Genomic DNA, 22,014 nt, shown 5'->3' with positions numbered 1-22,014 from the left:
GCAATATAGTGGCAAGTAGTTGCAGACTGTTCCTTGCTCCCTGTATAAGACCTAGTACAGGGAGAATAAAGAGAGAAGAGCAGGCAGCCAACCAGCCAGTGTGATAAGCATTATGGGTTTTACACAGAGGCGTAAATCTGGGAGGCATTGGAGTCATCTGCCATTGGGCTCCTGCTCCCAAGGGGGCACCTCTCCTCCCCTGTAGGTTTGAATCAGTTAATTGAAAGCTGTTGATATTGCTTCTGTGGCTGACTCCCCCTCCTAACATCATTTTTGCAAGAGTAACACCCTGCATTAGAACCCATGACCTGTATTTGGGGGGCACCAATATTTATCCTGCCTCCGGGCAACTGGGATGAACTTATGCCACTAGTTTTACATGCCACCAGTATGAGCAGGGCCGTAACTAGGGGGGGGGGCTGGGGGGTCACGCGCACCGGGCGCTGGAGGTGGGGGGCGCTGTGAGGTCCGGGGACAGCCAGTGGAGGTCTGGTGACAGGTCGCGTTGTTCCGGGGACTGGTGTAGACGCTGTAGCGGCATCTTACTTTGACTCCATCCGTCTCCTACTAGCGCAGCTGCGGGAAGCGCTGATGACTTTTAAAAGACTTGCCGGACGCTGATTGGCTGAATTCAGCCAATCAGCGTCCGGCAAGTCTTTTTGAAGTCATCAGCGCTTCCCGCAGCCGCGCTAGTAGGAGACGGACGGAGTCAAAGTAAGATGACGCTACAACGGCTACACCATTCTTGCCTCACATGCTGCGGCGTGAAAGGAGGAGAGGAGGCTGAGCGAAGAAGCCCGGAGAGCAGGCGGCTGCACAGACCGCGATCAGCCACACCCAGCTGTCCGCCGCTGCCCCACGTGACCCAGCCCGGCCATTCACAGCAGGACGCACATGGCTGAGTCGGACGGCGGGTCACTGGTGACAGTAGCAGCATGGGATGAGGAGGAGAAGGGCAGCAGCCGTGGCGGTGAGAGGACTGTGCGGGGAGGGGGGGGGGTCTCCGGCGCCAGGGACAAGGCGGTCATTTGGTCCGGTCCCCCCATCTCCCTTTCAAGGGAAGGGGGGGGGGCACCAAATGACTGCCTTGCCCCGGGCGCCGGAAACCCTAGTTTCGGCCCTGGTATGACACAAGATGTGGAATACAGTACTACATCACATATCTGGACACACACACACACACACATTATTTTAAAGGTTTTACCTTATCTCCTCTACTCCAAATAATTTTGGGGGCTGGTTCTCCAGTAACAGGGACCTCAAGTCTCAGCTTTGTTCCTGCTACAACCACCACAGTATTATCAGGGTAATTAAGTGTGTCAAAATGGATTCTTGGAGGATCTGCAATGTAGAAACCATGTATTTGTTATTAGTTCAAATCAGGGTTGCCGACCCTCCCGCAATTTGCGGGAGTCTCCCGCATTTTGACTCTAACTCCCGGTCTCACGGAAATAGAGGGGATCCTCCCGGTTTTTTAAGGTTTACGGCAAACTTCTGACTGTGCATGCGCTAGTAATGGATTGCCACGGTAGGGCTCTTTAAGCGCGACATCATGACGTAGTGGATGTCCTCCTGTTTAATGCCGGCCGCTGCGGGGATTTGTGGGTAGCGCTGTCCGCAGCAGCAGCTACACACTATGCAGCGGCGGGCAGGCAGGCGAACAGCGGAGAACGGGAGTGGCCACGTCATCGGGAGCAGCAGCATAATAGATTGGTGAACTGCACTGCAGGTCCATGGAGAGAATTACACAGCGGCAGGCAAGCGCAGCACGGGGAGCAGGAGCGGGTATGATTGACTGGCTGCTGACATTGTGCTGCCTTCGGGTGCATATGAGAAATGATTTATGGCCCTCTGCTCCCCGCTGATATTTTAGAAGGGGTCTTAACTCAGGTGCCGTATCCCCCCCATCCAGGACTCCACGCTCGTGCAGCAGCGCAGCTTCATAAACATGTCTCCCCTGCCTGACCCCTCTTCTGCTTCAAGCTTCATCAACATTTTTTTCTCCCCACTGCCTTATAAAAAGTTTTGGGAAGCAGCGCGGGGGGCCTGGAGGGTGGAGAGGAGAAAGGATTGCTAAGTAGTGGGGAAGGGGGCAGTGAGAGATAAAACTATTTGTGAAGCTGCTTCAGCTTATAACAATAATGAAGCAGGGGGAGACAGAGGGGTAATGTCTGTGGAGGGGTCATGGGGAGATGCATTGCATAACATTTATGACAAAGTGGGGAGGGGGCAGGGGAGAAGGAATCATATTACCATAAAAATGTTTCCTCTCCCCCTCCCCACAGTTGCTTTTGGTGCCTGGAAATAATGGATGTCTCTGTTTAATTCCATTGTCACTAAAATACAAAATAGTGCTCCCCAACATTCTCTCTAAATATAACTTCTAAATTATTTTGTTTATTTTCAAAATAATCTATCCCTTCTAATTTATGATGGCTTCTGGTAATACCTAATTTGTATTTCTAATTAAATTACCCATTTCTAATGTTCTCCTAGACTTCACATCATTTGTTCTGTATGAAAGTGGTTTACAAATGGACAGTAGTTTGATACATTATTCGATTATATGACAAAGATGTCTGTTTAGCTTGAGTTAGTTTAAAAAAGTATTGCATGTGTGTTTTACTAGGGGGGCGCAGGTGACCATAAGCTTGTATTACATTTAAGGATATGTCGTTTCTCAGGACAGTATGGCCACATATCGTGACAAACTAGATACGCCAAAAAGTTTCACTAGATGTGCCAATAGGTGTCACTAGATACGCCCATATGTCATTAGACACGCCCTTTTGCCGGAACATGACACGCCCCCTCAGAATCTACAATCTCCCTGAAGCCGCTTTTCAAAAGTAGGCAACCCTGGTTCAAATAGTTTATTTTTACTATAGGAGTATCATAGGGCTTGATTTTTAAGTTACACGCAAGCGCTCACGCTACAGCACCTATTATGCAGCTGGCCTACAAACTCCCTCCCTTGTGCACATCCATGCAGTGGAATGTACGAGGACTGAGACGCCCACATTTAGTAACTGCTCATGTTGAAATACCGATTGGTGCAACCTATTACTGTACACCACAGTCGCACCATCAAAACTTGCACAAGTCCTAGCATTAGGACTGTCGACATGACAAATATCAACATAATTAACAAGTAAACATTTTGATTAAATCAGCACTTGCATTTTGCATGTCAACATTTTGACTATATTGGTGTCCTGCCTGCTGATATTCTGAATGGATGCCTTTGCCCCACCCATCAGGCCTGCACAAGTGATCCTTATTGTACTTTACATGGACCTTCTGCCCTCGTTAAGCCTCTCCGTGTCCAAAATCTGCATGCAGACATGGCGTTGCACCGCTCCCAATTTGCATATATTATGCTAAGCAAATCTGTAAATCCCGCATTTGTCCTAAACCCCAATGTACATACCAATGACATGTATGTTGCATGGAATATTGATTAAATAAAGATCTGGAACAAACGAATAATCGCCATCATCTTCAACCAAAGCATGAGCTATGATTAATCTGTGATTCCTAGAAAAAGGACATAATAATGATTGCATTAGTGTTTTAGATTAGAAGCGTTTGATGAACTGTATATTGTAGACTTACTGTATATCATTGATTGCAACTAAAGTTAATTACGTATAGCAAATGTATTTAAATTTACCTATAAAAGCTAGTTTGTGTATAGTCCGTATTGTATATCTTCATCTGATTTTAAAGTTGTCTGTGACACACAAACATGTCATTACACTCCTGTTACAAGTCAGTGCTCTAGGTGTGTCTGACTATATTATGCCAGCATTAACTAACTAGTACAGACATCTGGGGTGAAATGTAATCGGGTGCGATTTTTTATACATTTGCGATTTTTCATCAAAAATGGCCGAATTCGCACGTTTCCTGAAAATCGCACATGTAATAGGTTGCAAATTGCTGTAAAAATCACAAATTTTGACCTGTCAATTTTTCGTCACACTTTAATTCGCATCCAGATGTCATGGTTCCCATTATAAAGTATACCACTCGTAAATGTAATAGGGTGCGACTTTTGGTAAACGTTACCGAAGATCACAAAACAAATAGACCAAGTTCAGGCTGTCAAATTTGACAGAACCAAGTATACATCAATGGTGCATGGTTCTGTCCCAAAAAATGTGTTAAAATTAAAATAAAAAAACAGGAGTGTGGGGTCCCCCCTCCTGAACTTAACCAGCCCCGGGCTTATTGAACCAGTCCTAAATACTGCATACTTCCATGTCTAAAAAAAATTGCACACTATCACTACTTAAAACTGCACGTCTTAAAATTGCACATTTTCATTACTAAACATCACATTTTGTCTAAGAAAACGCAAGCTATTACAATTCGATCAAAAATCACAAATGTGTCGTGAGATTTGGTGCGATTTTTTAGACACCTAGAAAATAGTACCCTATTACATCTCGCCCCTGAAGTCGGACACATATCTACCCATATGACTGTTTTCCTGTGGGGCAGTAAAAGCACTTGTTTTTCCTTTGCACTGGCCACATACATTAACATGAATGTAAATGAACACGCATGAGCAATATAGGATGCTCTCACCATGCATTTAATCAGAGATAAATGACACATGGGCAGACTTATAAACAATTTTAGGGATTGTTTTAAACCAGTGATGGCTAACCTTGTCACTCCAGCTGTTGTTGAACTACACATCCCAGCATGCCTTGCTACAGTTTTACTATTTGGCCAATGCTAAAACTGATGCAGGGCATGCTGGGATGTGTAGTTCAACAACAGCTGGAGTGTCAAGGTTAGCCATCACTGTTTTAAACTGTCACGGTCTTGCAGTGAGCACTACTATACAGTATTAGAGCCACGAGATAAAAAAAGGACGGATGACCTGTACCTAGTCTAATGCAGCTAAATATTACAATGTAAAAAATCAACAGTATGCGGTACACTAATTGGGGGTTCAGGTACTGAAAAGTACAAATTGAAAAACTCATGTTGACCTGTTACACCATTTCCATGTCGACCTTTCCTTGTGTCCTTATGTTGACCTTATGCATGTCAACTTATTAGGGTCAGCCTAGACACTGTTGATCCCATGAGCCACAACCGTTCTTACCTTCCCTTATGAAATAACTTTATGTGTTCACCACCGTGAAGGAGCTGCCCATTCCTGTACCATCTCCCAGGAACATTCTCAGAGATTTCACACTTCAAACTGATTTCTTTGCCCAGATTCACAGTCATATCGGTTAGGGGTTGCAGTATCTTCAGCGGCCGCACTTTAATGAAAACATACAACTAAGCAATAGCATACACTGTGTTCCAGTGCCAGTATCTGGCAATGATAACATTGACTACGGTATATCACTAATTATTAGTATCCATTTCTATTTGGTATGCTACAGGTTTACTTACTAAGATGGGAGTTCTATTGACGATAGGATGTTACATCTACTTTTTTATTTAGCACCTTTTAGAAGATAATAGACTTATTGGTAGCAACATCCCCTCTTCATTAGAACTCAAATCTTAGTAAATAAACCTCTACATGTCGGGTATATAACTCTGGCATCTTAGTTATGTATAATAAGACATAGATCACTGAAGCAGTAAAGAAGAGCACTTACAATCCACTTGGAGTTGTGCTGCTGACTGCCCCCCTGTGGTCATCACAGAGTAGGTTGCTGAATCGCCTCTGTCTGCCTCGTCAATTATAAGCGTGTGCTTTTTACCATCTACCTTCAGTCTGTACCTTGAGCGGGGCTCATTTGTTATCTCCACACCGTTTTTGAACCTAGTAAAGACAGAAATCATTTATACACTCATTATGAAACAATAAAATAAGAACCATACTATACAGGTATATTAATATACATTATAGATCACACTATGTTAAATAACATCCCTCCTTGACGGTCGGGATGCCAACATTCAAAATACTGAACAGCAGGCAGAAGACTGGCACCAGCATGCCGACATCGAATAGGTTTCCAACAACGGAATCGTGATTGTCAGCCACCTGATTGTAAGGATGCGAGGTGGATTTGGAGTAGGCCTGGGAGGGTTAGGTTTAGGCACTAGTGGGGAAGTTAGGGTTAGGCTGCGGGGTGTATAGGGTTAGGCTGTGTGGAAGGAGGCACAGAAGGTGGGTCTGAGGTTTAGTCTGTGTGATGGGCGGTTTATGTGGCATGGTAGGAGGGTTAGGCTTAGGCACTAGTGTGGAGGATTAGGCTGTAAGGGGAGGGTTAGGGTTTGGCTGTAGGGTGGGAGGATTAGGGTTAGGCGGGACAGGGGAAAGGTAAGTATACGTACCAGACCCCTGTTGGGATTACCTCTATTGGGATGTAGGTGACGGTATTCTGTCCACCGGCATCCGGCCTGCCGGATCCTTATGTATCCCTCATTGACTATATGGAAAACCTGTGTATTTATCACCAGCCATTAAGCCATAAATGGATGAAATTATTTACCATTTGACATTTGCTTCTTCATCGGACACCTCACACTCCATTTCCACTCTTTCCCCACAGTATGTGCTGACATTTTCCAACTCCTTTGTAACCAGTACCGGTGGCTCTGTCATATAGAACAAGCATACAGATCAGCACCAACCTGAGCTGCACTGTTCCAAAGGCATCTTAGTTAATAACTGGAGTGACAGTCTATATACAGATTCTTCTGTGGCAAATTGTATAGTAAAGATGCATATCAGTATATAGCATGTAAGCAGTACATGTACACATATTACTTGATTGTATGCTATAATGTGCAGTATGATTTCCAACAGAGGCTAAAATGAAATGCCAATGGCATAGCTGGCATGTGTATCTCCATTGATTAATAAACCATTGCTACCTGTGCTATACTCCTCTCAGTATACAGTTACTTAGCTGGTATAGACTATTTAGTTAAATCAAACTCAGCAGAAAAGTAGTATATCATACTTATTGGAAATCTGTATGAAACATCAGAAGCGTTACTGGGTGTGGTGACACCTGGGTTGCACTGTGCACTATTCCCCCTGGTTTAAGGCATGTCTGTCTGAAAAGGAGGCATGACCCAATATAAAGGGGTGTGGCCTTATGGGGATCTCTGTTTCATTACTCCAGGGGGCGTACCCAGCATCCCTGGAGCTGTTGGCTGCCCTGGGAGAATGGTCTCAGTGTCTTTCTCTGTGACAGGGACAAGGTGCTGCAGGATAGTATGACACTGCAGCACCTGACTTCTGTCACTGCAGACGAGCCAGCACTTTAGTATTGCCCCCCTACAAGGGTGTGCACCTGCCTTATGACACCACTGTGTAACATGGGGACATATTGTGCTAGGACATGGGGCCTGGGTGCCGGATGGGGTCCCAGCAGTTGGGATCCCGACAGTCATTTACCTGATGTCGGGATCCCGACTGTTAAAACACCGACAGACGGGTTCCCGATGGCCACAGACTATTCTCCCTCGTGGGGATCAACGACCTCCATAGAGGGAGAATAGAATAGATGGTGAGCGTAGCAAGCCTTTGTGCCCGCAAGGGGTTTTGTTGCGCTGGCCATGCTCTCTGAGTCCGGCCAGTCGGGATCCCGACACTGGGCTAATGACTGTCGAGATCCCGACTGTCAAATACTATACCACACCCAAGGGGCCTGGTACAGAGATGGACCCTATTGTGGCCCAAATAGCAGGCAAAACATGGGCACAATAAAAAAGTTGCATCTGAGGGCATATGCAAAGTTGCAACTATTGCAAAATGTGTGCGGGCTGCAATAGTAGTAATATGTGCCAGATTTAATCTAGGCTGTCATCACGTACTCTTACAAACGATTTTACCTATTTGTTTTGCTTATGAAGTAGATAGCCACTCTTAAATCTCAAAAAAAGTTACAAATTCTGTCTAATACTGAAACATCAGATACAACATTCCATCTTGTGTTCAAAAGAAAAACTTTCCTAAAACACGCACAGAAATGTAAGATTGCATAGGCAATGGGCGGTATTCAATGAGAATACCTGTGAGGTGCAGCGAATCCTTTTTAGGATTCGCTGCACATTCGCCATGTTCCGGAGCCGGCGGGCTCCGGTATTCAACGTGTCAGGGGCTCGCTGCCCCTGACTGGCGAATATGAGCTCCTGCGGCGATTGCCGCAGGGAGCCTGAGGACGGTGCCAGGCAGAGAGATGGTAGTCTCTCTGCCTGCCCCAGAACTTTGTGGGGGGTAGATGGGCTCCCCGGGTGCCAGGCAGCACAGGCTGCCCCCCGGGGGTGCCAGCAGGGGAGCGTATATTCACTACACCCGATCGTAACGATCGGGTGCAGTGAATATATGAATATGTAATGAGCGGCTCGGCTCCGGCGCCCCCTGCTGGCTGCTGTGTGAAAAAAAATAAAAAAATAAAAATATTTTTTTTTAAATTAAATATATATTCATGTGCTTACAGCACATGAATAAAAATAGCATGCCCCTCCTCAGAATAAAATTCCTGATTTTTTTACACCAAATGTAAAAAACAAAACACTTTATTTTAAAAGTTCACATTCCACTTCACCATAAAAAGATAGCGATTGCTACTCGGTGAATCATGGTGAAAAAAACCTTGAAATGTATTCGCCATGTGGTCATTGAATAGGGTGATTCACCGTTTTAGTCAGAAATTCGCCAAACAGCACAAATTCGCCATAAAAACATGGCGAATCAGGCTCATTGAATACCGCCCAATGTGTCAGCAGTGCTTATACAATCAGTCTATTAGAATGGATTTGCTACTGAGCATGACCATTATCACCATGTAGCAAGGGGCATAGAGAGCCTTGCCGGGTCCTGGTAATGAATGGGGACGAGGCACAAAAGGGGCACGCGTGCTCCCCAGGGAACACAATTCTAATTGAGGTGGGTGGGGGCGGTGGAGAGCACCTGCTTCCTACATTGCTTTGTGGGAACTGGTTGTCTCTCCTCCTTGTAATATTTGGGAAGTTGGCACAGTGCACGTGGCTTTTTTTCCAATGAGCAGGTGTCATCTTCATGAAGATATCACTGGGAAAGGGCCCAGGTCTAGGTGGGGAAAGTGGACCCAGGTCCCTTCCAGACCCCTCCTGCAGCCCAGGCCTTGGTGATCAGTACTCCCTCACTCACTGTATATATATCATGGCTTTCACAAGTGCATATAACTATTTTCTAGTTTGTACCTGTTCTCAATTTATGGTACACAATCTTTCACTGTGCATCAGCTTGAATATGCCTGTGTTTTGTCTATCATAGAGCTGTACAATCGGCAGTCTGCAGGCTAGGTTTGGCCCTTTATGTCTTTCTGTGGCCCCCAGCACCCCAACACGTGTCACAAGAATGTTGATATAATGCAAATTATTATTATTCCGAGGAACACAAGAGTCAGTACCAACCTCTGACAAACAGCTCTGTAGAGCACTTCTCATCTCCTGCACACACTTGGTAAGCAGCATCATCTGCTAATGTACAGTTATTAATAAACAATATCCTCTGGTTTCCTTTATGTTCAAATATGTACCTGTATTAAATTAAATAAAATCTGTATTAAATAAAAATAAAAACAAACATTACTTAAGCCCCATACACACTAAACGAGTCCCCACAGCGGGTGCTGGAATACACACTTACTGATGCAGGCGAGGAAGGGAGTTTCGGCAGTCTGTGTGTGTGTGTGTGTGGGGGGGGGAACGTGGGAGTGACTACCATGGCCGTCATTAATGAGGACCTCCCTCACCTGAACATGCAGGGGAGGGGAGGGGGTCGTTTATAATATTGCGTGGATACACTAGATGATATTGTGCACAGTATTGCTGAGAAAACCCTTTCTGTGCGATACTGTTCATAATATCGCCTTGTATTTATGAGGCTTAAGGCTGTTTACACGCTTGCTTCATTCAGCTGGGTCATCAGCTTGTATGTACAGGTAATGGCCCTCACTCTAGTTGCCTAAACTAAAGTCAATTAAACGGTGCCCGCCATACGCACGCCGATTACCACCGCAAGCATAAACATCCATTCACAGCTTGCATGCGGGCAGAAATCATTCAATGGTTGCCGACCATCAAATGATTTCTCAGTGCTCGCAAATCTGTCAGTCTATGCTGAATTAGATCTGCGGTGCCATTGTACGGGGTGACGTCGGCTGTCTGCACCTAGCACTTGCGTCAGGGGCGAATTGCCATGGGAAAGCCCAGCATTTTCTTGGGAATGCCCATGATACGCTGGGCGTTCCCATGGACGCTACCGGTCCCCGCCGCCCCAGCCCCCCGCACGCACTGCTCCGCTTAAACAGGCCGACAAATAATCTATCTGCCATGCCTGTTCACACAAAAAGGTTGCGCATAAATGTTTATGCACTTGCGTGCAGACAGAACGTGCAGGGGAGCGAATCAACCAGAATCCGGGCCAATATGTCTGTGAATGACATTGTTCACTGACATATCATGTTGGCCCTACAGCATGGCTGATGCCAATATATCATGCAGAGATATCAGTGTGCCCATGTGTACTGGCAACTCACCAACTGAACAATATAATGGCTGCAGAATCCAGCAGATGACAGATGGTAAGTGTGTATACAAAAGATCATCGTGCATAAACATTGTGTCCAGCCAATAGGATGATACTGGCAACAATGGCATGCATGCATTTTAAATGTGTTTAAATTCTGTCCCCTTCGGCCGCATGTGAGGGGGGTGTGTTCTCACCTGATCGCTAGGCTGCAGGTACATGCAGCCTAGCGAACAGGTCTGAATCAGTACCACTATTTGTTTTATAAAACAGTTCCTTTATTTAAGATGTTACGCTGGGCAATGTGATATACTTACTTGGTACTTGGGCGGATCTCTTGTCCATTTTTATACCATTTTAGTTCAACTGTTGGATCAGCAAGTTCAACAACAAACCTCACTCGCCCTCCTTTGTCCACCTGATAGGCAGGATCTAATTTCTTGGAAAATGCTTGGACACAGAAACAAAAGAAAATTAGAATGTGGTAAATGTGCTGTTTATATAGAAATATCACCAATCTGAGTTGAAGCAATCAAATGCCCACATTACAAATTTTTTTGTACGTTCCTATTTCCCAGATAAAGGCGATTTATGACTATATAGTATATTGGTGTTCCTGATGAGTAGGTCAGTGTTTAATGGATACCAAGAATGTCATTGTTATGGAGTTGACATGGTTTTTATTGAGAGTATATTTTCGCTGTTATATTGTACAAGCCAATCTTGTGTCCCAAGCTCCATAAAACTGACAGTAAGCTAAACTACACATCCCAGCATGCCTTGCAATTGTTTTAGCATTCCATAATAGCAAAACTGTGGCAAGGCATGATGGGACTTATAGTTTCACATCTGGAGAGCCATAGGTTGGACATGCTTGCTCTATGCAATATACACAAATAGCAATTCAGAATTACGGTAATAACTCAGTGCTACAGGTAATAATGACATAATAACTGTGCTAGATTTGTGAGTATATTTCATATAGAGAAGGGTTTTATGACACATAAAAAATGCATAGTTGCTCTTTGATCTATTTGATTATAATACCTTCACTCTTTTTCTCTTCCCTACGCATGCGTTTCAGCCTCTTCAGCATGCCCCTTAGGTCAGTGATTCCATACTGAAACGCAATCTTCTCATACTCATTAGGACTTGCATTCTTCAGAATCTCCCAAACGTCTATTTCTGGACCTTCTTCTGGTTTAACTTCTCTATTATCAGGAGATAATTAGGTAGACCAAACTGAGAAACATATCACAGCTCTACTATAGAGAAATTGCAGAGGTTTGTGGGTCATTGTTTTCATTTCTGATGCCCACATGTAGTTAAGTAGTTCAGTGTAGTGTAGAAGTACTGTATCTAAGCCAAAATCAGTCCGGATCATTTGCAGCCATTTAGGGATTATGTCAAACCAATCATCCCCCTAGAGGAATTGCCAGAGGAAATGTTTCTTATGGCCAGGTACTGTATATGTAGAACTAAATCAAATAATATTGCATGATAAGCATCTGTTATGGTGGGATCAAGATTGGCAGAAAAGGAGGTTCTTCTATTCAGGATTCTTCCGGGTTATGTCTACCCGATGATACCAATTCATCCCGCTGTTATCATTTTCCATTTATGTATATTGAAAATAAGTAAATTACTTTTGTGATAATCACATATTACTCATATCTGATCTGAGTATTTTATGATTTACAAATTGTCAGTTTAAGGGGACCTGTCTTTTACAGATGAATTGTCCATAGCCTCTCAAAGCAGCAGATTGTGCAATAGAGTATGTGAGTAAACTGTTACTTCCTGTGCTTTATTCCCAATTTATGTTAAGGAAAGTTGTTTTGCAATCATATTTTATAGTTTTAACAAATTTTATGACTTAGCATTGTGACTATTTTTTTCATATTAAACTTCATATAATAATATTCTGTCTTGGTTTTGTTAGGTAATTGATGTGGAATACAATAACTAATTAAAACAACTTGTGATTGCACTTTGGAATCAGGGAGTCATTGAAGACTTCCTAAAGCTCTGTACACACGGTGCAATTGGTCACTGAGCAATATATATCACTCAGCGACCAAATTACTGAGTGTCCTGTTTTCATCAGCGACCAGCGATGGTCACTGATAGAAATGAGACACTCTGCTAGGGGAAGCCGTTGGTCGCATGAGCCCAGCAACCAATGCAGGGCTGGTCATGGGAGCATGCACCCAGCGACTGTCGCCCTGTACGCACAAGGATATGGTCGCTCAGCAACCATACCCCCGGCAATTACGACTGAAATCGCCCTGTGTGTATGGGGCTTTACAGTGTAGTATCTTAAAGGAATTCTCTGTGGTAGTAGGACTTTGGTTCTAAGAAATATAGCTTAGAAGTATTTTAATTATTTAAAAACAGAAAAAGTATTTTTGATCAACACATTCACATTTCATGTATGTTAATGGGTATCTTCTCATAAGCACATCTGTTGACATTGTGTGATGTTGCTTACTGTAAACAGTTTTTAAAAACACATATACATTAAGCCTCACCTCTGTCAAGTGTACCTTCTGTCCTGATTAATCAGTTTGTAGGAATGTTGTCTCAGCAATAGCATATTCAGACCTGAATACCTTATTTATCCATTAATATGGTACAGTGCTGGAGAAACTTTTTATTTTTCAGGTTGGCTTTTGTCTCATGCAGATGCAGACACACATAAACATTTTTATGGTGTAATTAATATATTGTATGCATGAAAGGTATAGAGAGTCACCCTGATTTGCAGATCAAACAAATCATTCAGTTATCCCACTTTTCATGTACATGAGTCAAATAAATCAGAGCATATGGGTCTTATTTAGTAATATAGCACTATATGTGCTGTAACCCATAGCAACCATACCAGCTTCTTTTACCGATAAAAGAATGACACCTGAATGGTTGCTGAGGATTTCAGCACTTCATTGCCCTTTATTAGAGTAAATAAACCCATACTCATTTTGTGACATGGTGGGAGAGATGTACTAAGCCTTGAAGAGAGATAAAGTGGACAGAGATGAGGTACCAGCCAATCAGTTCCTAAAAGCCATGTTACAGGCTGTTTTTGAAAAATGTCAGGAGCTGATTGGTTGGTACTCTCTCTCTTCGGGTTTTACTACATCTGCCCCATAAACACTACAATCCAAACAATAAAGTCATTGTGCTAAATTGTTGTAAGTCTGAGATATTTGTGTTTCTGTAGGACACACAACACATTTTAGCAAAGGCGACAAAAAAATATGACCGGCTACAAAAATACATTTTGTAACAGTCACAAAATGTATATGTAAATATTCCCATACCATGACTAAACTAGACATTTGTGACATTGTACTATATTACTATCAATATCACTGTAAGCTTTTCTCATAAGGTTCTATACATCTTACACATTTATTTGTAAACATTATTAGTTGCCCCTTTCAATGTTGTTCCATGAATTCTATCCTTCCAGGTAATTTATTAGTGGAAGTAATCAGAGAATATTCTTGAAGGAAGCCATAGCTCTATACATTTACCAAGTTATAATGAGACTTAGTAATGATACAATAATTCTATGGGGTATATTTACTAAAGTAGGAGTTTTATTGAAGATGGGATGTTGCCCATACCAACCAATCAGATTCTATCCATTATATTGTAGGAGGTGCTAAATAAATAATTAGTTAAGCCTGATTGGTTTCTATGGACAATATCCCATCTTCAATAAAACTCCTATCTTATTAAATGTACCTTATCTATATAGAAAGTTAACACATTTATTTAACAGACAAGGATATATGATTCATTTTCTAGTAATTCTACAAATTATATTGCTTTTTTAATAAAAGGTTAGTACTATATTGTATTCACACATGCAAAAAATGGTAAATCAATTCAAACAGGCACAGCTGGATTAGTATAATTACCGATTTATGTTCATGCATCTAAAATTCATGTGTTAAGCAAACGTTTCAATATCTCTGCAAGAAATAGCGAAACTTACAGTTACATATGATATAATAATTTATGGTCACAGAAAGGAAATCTAGGGAAAGGATATTTCAGTGAAGGAACTCTCAGCAAAGAGTCTCAGGAAGGGATGTCTCAAGAAGAAATGTCTCAGCAAGGGATGCCTCAGGAAGGAATTTATCAGCAAGGGATGTCTCAGAAGGGATATATAAAGAATGACTGTCTCAGGAAGGGAAAGTTCATGAAGAGATATCTCAGAAAAGGAACTCTTAGGAAGGGATGTCTTAGAAAGGGATATCCCAAGAATCTATGTCTCAGGAACGCATATCTCAGGAATGGATGTCTCAGAAGGGAGATCTCAGGGAGGGCCATTTTCTAGAAGGGATATCTCATGATTGCATATCTCAGAAAGCAAGGCCTCAGGAAATGAGGTCCTAGAAAGGGATATGTTAGGAAGGGAATACAAAGGAGCGGATGTCTCAGGAAGGGATATGTTAGGGAGGTAAAACTCAGAAAGATATATGTCAGGGAGGAACAGTGCCGGATTAAACCCTGTGTAGGCCCTAGGAAGTTAAAATCTCCTCATATGTTTTTAATTTTACCAACCAACAATCTGCAATCTGGAAACTGCAATGTGAAACTATAATGTAATCTGATGTGCATGGTGTATGTAGTTTCATTTGTTCATGGGTACATTGTATTAGCACAGTATTTGATCTATACAGTCCTTAAAGGAATGTTTTTAATTCTTTGAGTTGAGTAACTTTTGGAAACAATTTAAAAAAAAAAAATATTTTAAGATCAAATCAATATTGTTTTGATCCATTGTCATGGGGCCCCTAAGAGGGGCAGGGCTCATACAAAGGTGCCTACGCTGTCTATTTGGTAATCCGGCACTGGGGAGAGATGTCCCAGAAAGGAAAATATCAGGAAGAGAAATCAGGAAAGGAAATCAGAGGCAGAGGATTGGCAAATTGTGGATTGAAAACTTGCACCGTATCATCTGGATTATTGTCATCACCATACACTGCACCACTTTATACCTCACCTACGTTTCAGGAGACCACTAAAGTCAAGCTCTCCTGCATCTTCTTGTCCTTCACCACTGCGATTGATATAAAAATATAATTTTTTTTCAAGATGGAAGATTCACAACACTCATTAAGTACAATGCCCGTATGGCGCCTTAGAGATGTTATGCCAAAACACATATTTGACAAAAAATGCCACATCTCTGTTACTGTTGAAAAACAAGCACAATATGGCTTATTCAATAAAAGGGGCACATGGAACACATGTGCTGTAACCCATAGCAACCAGATATTAGCTTCTAGTCTGAGGAAATCTAATATCCAATTTCCTATGTTACAAATCATCATTGCTTTTTGATTAAATAAGCCTTAAAATGTTGTGGTGATTCAAGATAATGGTTTTTACATATGCTCAGTATGGAGAAAAGCATTATCATGGTTTGTGGTTTCCAACACAAACTGAAGTGAGGAAAATCACCACAAAAATGTGTCTGGAAGACCTCAATGAAAAAAGAAACAATACGTTTTTGTGGATGTGTTTCTTCTATCATTGATTCACATTATATTAATAACCAGCAGTGTCTGTACAATTCAAACTCAAAAGTCCAATGTTTTTTGATCTGTTCTTTTGATTTGTGTACTCGTTGACTTACTGTAGCAGAGGGATTGTCAGGTCCTGCACTTTTAAAACAGTCCCTCTCAGGTGTTTGCTCAACCCAAACATGCATTAAATATACTTGTAATATTCTATTTATAAATGACCAGTTTGTGTACGTTACCTGAGCTGTACCATAACACCAACATAATACAGGGGGAGCATTGTAATAGGGATAAACCAAATGGGTGTTAGATGACGTGAGAGAGTCTGGCCTCTAAATAAATTCTTTTAAATCCATAATAAAACAAATATTATATTTAGACTTAGGATGTACACCTGTTATTATAAAATGTAACTTTTAATCTAAATTACAGTATATGTAGATTAGAATTGTATGTAAGATACAATAACATTGACATATTATAGAAAACTATTGCCTTTCGTAATTCCCTGCTGATATGTTGCTCATAATGTATTATGAATGTCTTTAGAAACTACCATTTCTTCACATGATTATCTGATTAGAGAGCCTTACAAACTTCTACAACAACTTACCTTCTCTTGAAAGCAGATCTGATGTCAATTGCTTGGGAAGCATCTGGGGCAGCTGCATACAGCAGAAGACATAAAATCATATTAAAGCATGGCCTATCACACATTGTAGCAATATTGTCAAATGCCTCTAAAAAAATCCAATTTTAATGATGAAAACTTCTGTAATTACTTTTGCAAACCTCTATCACTTATGTCTGGACCAAACACCAGTGTGATACTGCTACTTGTTATGTAGGTATGAATTATTTTGGTCTGTTTACCTGCAGTGTATTTCCTCCCTGCCTCTAGGTGTCACACTCTGCCTGTGGCCTGACTAGCAGATTCCTCTATGATCTTGTAGGTTCATTACCTAATCATACTCAGCTGTGGCCTCCACTTGGGAACTGCTGTTTATGTTCAGTTTACAAGCATTCCTGTGCAGATCATTAGTCTTCTATGTGACTGCTACAATGTGGTGTCCCTATTTATCAGACTTTGCTTCAGCCATCCATGCACCCATGAGTTACAGTCTGCAGTCTGCTCCTTCATTGTCTGGTTAACAAGATAATCTAGGTATGTCTTTGTTCCTTTGGTCGTGTTTAATCTGGTCCATTCTGGTTATATTTCATCATTGTCAGCACTCACCTGTAGGGTGGCCAATCCCAGGATCGACGGTATGGCAGGATTTGGTCCTAAAAATGGTGTGATTTTGGGATTGGCCTACGCATGCGCAAATCTAATGCTGAGCAGCGCTGTGCACCTACTCAGATGCAGCTCAGCTGCTCCTGACCCAATCTGTGTGGCTCTGCAGCAGTGCTCAGAGTGATGTGATGTCAGAGGTCACGCTGTGCAGCCCACCTGACGCTCCCACTCACCGCACCGCCTGGCTACCACCGCATCACCACCCAGCTCCTGACCATAGCACCACCACCCAACCGCCACAATACTGCCTGGCTATTTCCAGACACAGCTCCACTGGCTCCCGAACCCCACACCATTGCCTGGCTCCTGACCACTGCACCAGCGCCTGGCTCCTGACCACCGCACCACCACCAGCTCCCGATCACCGCACCACTGCCCTGGTAAGTTACACTGTGGGGCTCCCAGTTAGAGGTAGTGGGTATTTTTACAAATCCCAGGATTGAAAAAAAATGCCCTGGGACGGGCATCCCTACTCTCCTGTATTCATGCACTGCTGTATTTTATTGCTCAAGCTACCCAGTCCATATACAGTACCTGCCCGTTTCAATATTCATCTTACCAGTTACAGTCAATTATCCAGTAACTATTTACATTCCGTACCTTGTCAATCAAGTATCTGTTTTCTGCATTTGCTAGCATTTTGTCCAATCACCCTGTAATCCTGCACCTTTCCCTTTTTTGCTACAATAAATATTATTTAATTTAACCTGGCCTCAGCGTAACCTCATTTCTGGTACTTCCTACATATATATATATATATATACTATATATACATATACATACATACATACATACATAGGGAAGTCTAGAAAGCATGACACTACCGGGCATTTATTTCTAGAGCAAAAGGAATCTGTAAAATGTAGAATACTGTCTGAGCTAAATTTCAGGTGGTCTCATTATACAGAGCAGTCTAATAATAATCTTAAGGTGCCCATACACATTACAATTATTGTATACAATATTGTATACAATATTGCATCTCATCGCATCTCTGTCTAGTACAAAAAGTATGTGCTGCACATACTTTTTGTACTAGATCTGATTTCATCGCAAAACCGAGATGCGATATGGTATACAATAATTGTAACGTGTACGGGCACCTTTACAGTATGTAATTTTTAATTTAGAACATTATGTCATGATGGTATAATGCATAGTCATAGGAAGAACAGCCATAAATATTGGGGTAGAGGGGTCTTATATACTATTAAGGAAAACATTGTTATTTTACATAAAAATGCATGTAAATAATTTAAAACAAATCTTTGTGAATGAGCTCTTACCAATAACATCCAGATCAAATGAGCAACTGTCAAATTTATCTTTATAGGTAACTTCACATCTGTAGGTCCCAGCATAGTTTTCCTTTGCCTTTATTATGTGCATTTCAAATGTGTACGTCTGTAAGAAATTACATTATGTCCTAATATGAGATTACTATATATCACAGAAAAATGTACCGATTTTACAGTGTAACTATTGACTGCTGCACAACATCACATCACCTACATTAAATATGTCAGCCATTGCTATTCCAAGTGATCAAACAGGAGAAAAGTTAGTGTCCCATTCTTACTCCATTAGTGCTTCATTAATATTCTACTGTGATATTATTACGTTATGTTCCTAACAGATTATGGGGCCTATCTACTAAGACTTGATAAAGTGGATGCAGATAAAGTACCAACCAACCAACCAAAAGTAGACTAAGCTATGCTGTAATTTCAGCTAGCTAGAACTGCCTGGATTGAGCTGGGCTGGAACCATAACAACTGGACTGGATCCAGAAAGACAGAACCAGGCTGGAACCGTCAAGAATACATAGCAGACTTCATCCTCTGGGTAACGAGTCTGCTGTCTCAAAGGGAGAGGCAAAGTCTTCCGCACAATTATTATTAACAGTTTCTTATATAGCGCACACATATTCCGCAGCTCTTTACAGAGAATATTTTAACATTCACATCAGTCCTTGCCCCAGTGGAGCTTACAATCTATATTACCTTCTACATGTACACACAGATATTCTAGGGTTAATTTTGTTGGAAGCCAATCAACCTACCAATATATTTTTGGATTGTGGGAGGAAACCGGAGTACCCGGAGGAAACCCACGCAAGTACGGGGAGAATATACAAACTCCGCACAGTTACAGCCATGGTCGGGATCGAGCCCATGACCTCAGTGCTGTGAGGCAGTAATGCTAACCATTACACCATCCGTACTGCCCACCTGATGCTCCCACTCACCGCACACTGCCTGGCTACCACCGCACCACCACCAGGGACAATGAAACCAAGGACTGGAGCTAGGGATGACGCCTTGTTCTTGCTCAAGGCAATTATAGATTGCTGACTCGTGTTGAAAGTTGACATGCTTGACCCAGTAATTTGCTTGGCAGTGTGAATGTGGTATTATTGAAACATGGATCTTTCCAAAATGTACATCTGCTGCTTCACCTTACTGATCTCAATCCAGCATCACACAGCTTCTATGTAAAGTATATCATTGTAATGCAGTATATACCTTGTTGATGCGGTCAAATGTGTCCTTTAATTGAAGATGCTTTCCAGCTTTACTTGCCAAATCCATCCATTTTCCTTTAAGCCATTTAACGGTTGGCTTGCGTAGGAGTTCTTTTGCCTCCACTTTTGCAACAAACTTAATATCACCACCTTAAATAAAAAAGACATTAACTGTAAGCTTAACAGCGTATTTGACTATGTAGCACTCATGTCCTTGCTTATAAAGGGGTGAGGCATCACAGTCATACAAGCTCTACCTGGGAGAAAAACCATATCCATGCCATGTCTATTTAACACCATAATTGATAATGATCATATACAATAAAGCTTAACTCTAGGTGATACTCTGTATTGAATAAGCGGCAACTTTCCAAATGCTTTTCGGAATTCATGGAAACAGGGCTTAACAGGGCAATAATGTGAATCGCAAAATTCACCTGGTTTTGCATCTAATATTACCCTTTTTTTTGTGACAAAAACTGCTGACAAGCTAGGACTTGAAAAAGTTGGCACGTACTAAATATTTAAAACCCACTTGGGGTACACTAAGTCTAATGATATAAACAGTTCTGCATATAGACAATCTGATGAATTTGGAGGCCAAATCAACACCTTCAACTCTTTTCTGTAGTGTGGCAGGGCACATTATCCTACTAAAAGAGGTCCCTGCCATCAGAAAATAGTGTTGAAGGGGTGAGACTAGGGGAGAATTGTAGAATATGTATTACTATGTGCTTCTTTTTGTGTTAAGGCATATTTGTATATCACATATTTCTTTTTATATGAACATGGAATGTTGCCCATAGCAACCAATCAGATTCTATTATCTTCTAGAAGGTGAGAAATAAATAAGAAGTACAATCTGATTGGTTGCTATGGACAACATCCCATTTTCACTAGAACTCCTGTTTTAGTAAATGTACCCTATAATCTCTAAATACATGCATGTAATTACGTGTAAAGGCTTTAATATAATAATAAACAACTGGCTTCATACAATTTGAGGGCAGATAAGATCCAATTGGCACATCTAGGGGCCAGATTCTCTAAGCTTCAAAAGTGATAAAATAGAGAGTGATAAACAGCCAGCCAATCAGCTCCTGTCTGACATTTTTCAAACACAGTCTGTGACATGGCAGGTAGGAGCTGATTGGCTGGCTGTTTATCACTCTCCATTTTATCACTTATATTCATTTATCACATACATTTATCACTCTCATTTATCACATGTATTCATATGTCTATCCCATGTACAGGGGCATAACTAGATATTCGTGGGCCCCATAGCAAACATTTGTAAGGTCCCCCTATTTAGCAATGGATGGTGATAAATGTATGTAAAACCTATTAATTCAACAGTAAAGATGGCCCCCCTTCAGCTCTGGGCCCCATAGCAGCTACACCCCTTGCATCAATGGTAGTTACGCACTTGCCCATGTATCTTGAAAATGCTTTACTATCTTAGCCTCTACTAACTATGATGGTAAGCTATTCCATTTATCCACTACCCCTTCTGTGAAGTAGATGTTCCTTAGAGTTTTCCCTGAACCTACAGTACCTCTTTCCAGTTTCAGCACAGCCTCAAGTACTAATATTTATCTTTCTTTGAAGAATGTTTCCCTCCTGTAGTTTCTAACATGTCAGGGCTAAAACTAGGATTTTTTTTACCCAGGGCGAGACAGTCATTTGGCTCTGCTCCGTCTCACCCCCTCTCCCCTGCATGTACGTATGGGTATCACATACAGCACCCAGGGCATGTGGCCCCCAAGCCCTCCAATAGTTGGGGCCCTAATCATGTTCCCTCTTTCCTTTCTCTGCTCCAAATTGTACATGTTATGATTTTTTTTTATTCTTTCTGATGTATGTATATCCTTCTGGAGATAGGGCCTCCAGAACAGTATTCCAGATGAGGCCATACCAATGACCTATATCGTGGTATTATTATTTTTTCCCTGCTACTGATCTCTCTCCCTATGCAACCAAGCATCTGACTTCCCTTCTCATTTACATTGTTGCATTGCTTACCTGCCTAAAAGTCACCTGAACTAGTGACTCCTAAAAGTCCTTTCCTCCTCAGTATTTCCCATTACAGTACCATTGATACTATATTTAGCCTTTGGGTTTTTGAGACCCAAGTGCATGA

General features: G+C 41.8%; 1 protein-coding gene across 7 annotated transcripts in view; it reads right to left on the bottom strand.

Moving 5' to 3' along the window:
• MYBPC1 (myosin binding protein C1) overlaps positions 1-22,014 on the bottom strand; it is a 123,986-nt gene that overhangs the window by 46,141 nt on the left and 55,831 nt on the right. For 5 of the 7 annotated variants that reach the window (XM_083182221.1, XM_083182224.1, XM_083182222.1 and 2 more), the window contains exons 6-17: positions 19,873-20,021; positions 18,634-18,751; positions 16,667-16,718; positions 15,531-15,587; positions 11,558-11,721; positions 10,828-10,960; positions 9,394-9,518; positions 6,477-6,582; positions 5,634-5,800; positions 5,123-5,285; positions 3,431-3,537; positions 1,205-1,341 (exon numbers count right to left, since the gene is read on the bottom strand). In XM_083182221.1, coding sequence (XP_083038347.1) covers positions 1,205-1,341; positions 3,431-3,537; positions 5,123-5,285; positions 5,634-5,800; positions 6,477-6,582; positions 9,394-9,518; positions 10,828-10,960; positions 11,558-11,721; positions 15,531-15,587; positions 16,667-16,718; positions 18,634-18,751; positions 19,873-20,021 — 1,478 coding nt within the window. The remainder of the gene's footprint in view (positions 1-1,204; positions 1,342-3,430; positions 3,538-5,122; positions 5,286-5,633; positions 5,801-6,476; positions 6,583-9,393; positions 9,519-10,827; positions 10,961-11,557; positions 11,722-15,530; positions 15,588-16,666; positions 16,719-18,633; positions 18,752-19,872; positions 20,022-22,014) is intronic. The other 2 variants (XM_083182223.1, XM_083182227.1) reach the window with 1 other exon arrangement.

Source organism: Crinia signifera, chromosome 4 (genome assembly GCF_055691185.1).
Source record: "Crinia signifera chromosome 4, ASM5569118v1, whole genome shotgun sequence".
In the NCBI taxonomy this organism is placed as follows: Eukaryota; Metazoa; Chordata; class Amphibia; order Anura; family Myobatrachidae; genus Crinia; species Crinia signifera.
The sequence above is the reverse complement of the archived record's forward strand: the minus strand, read 5'-3'. Positions and strand labels throughout refer to the sequence as shown.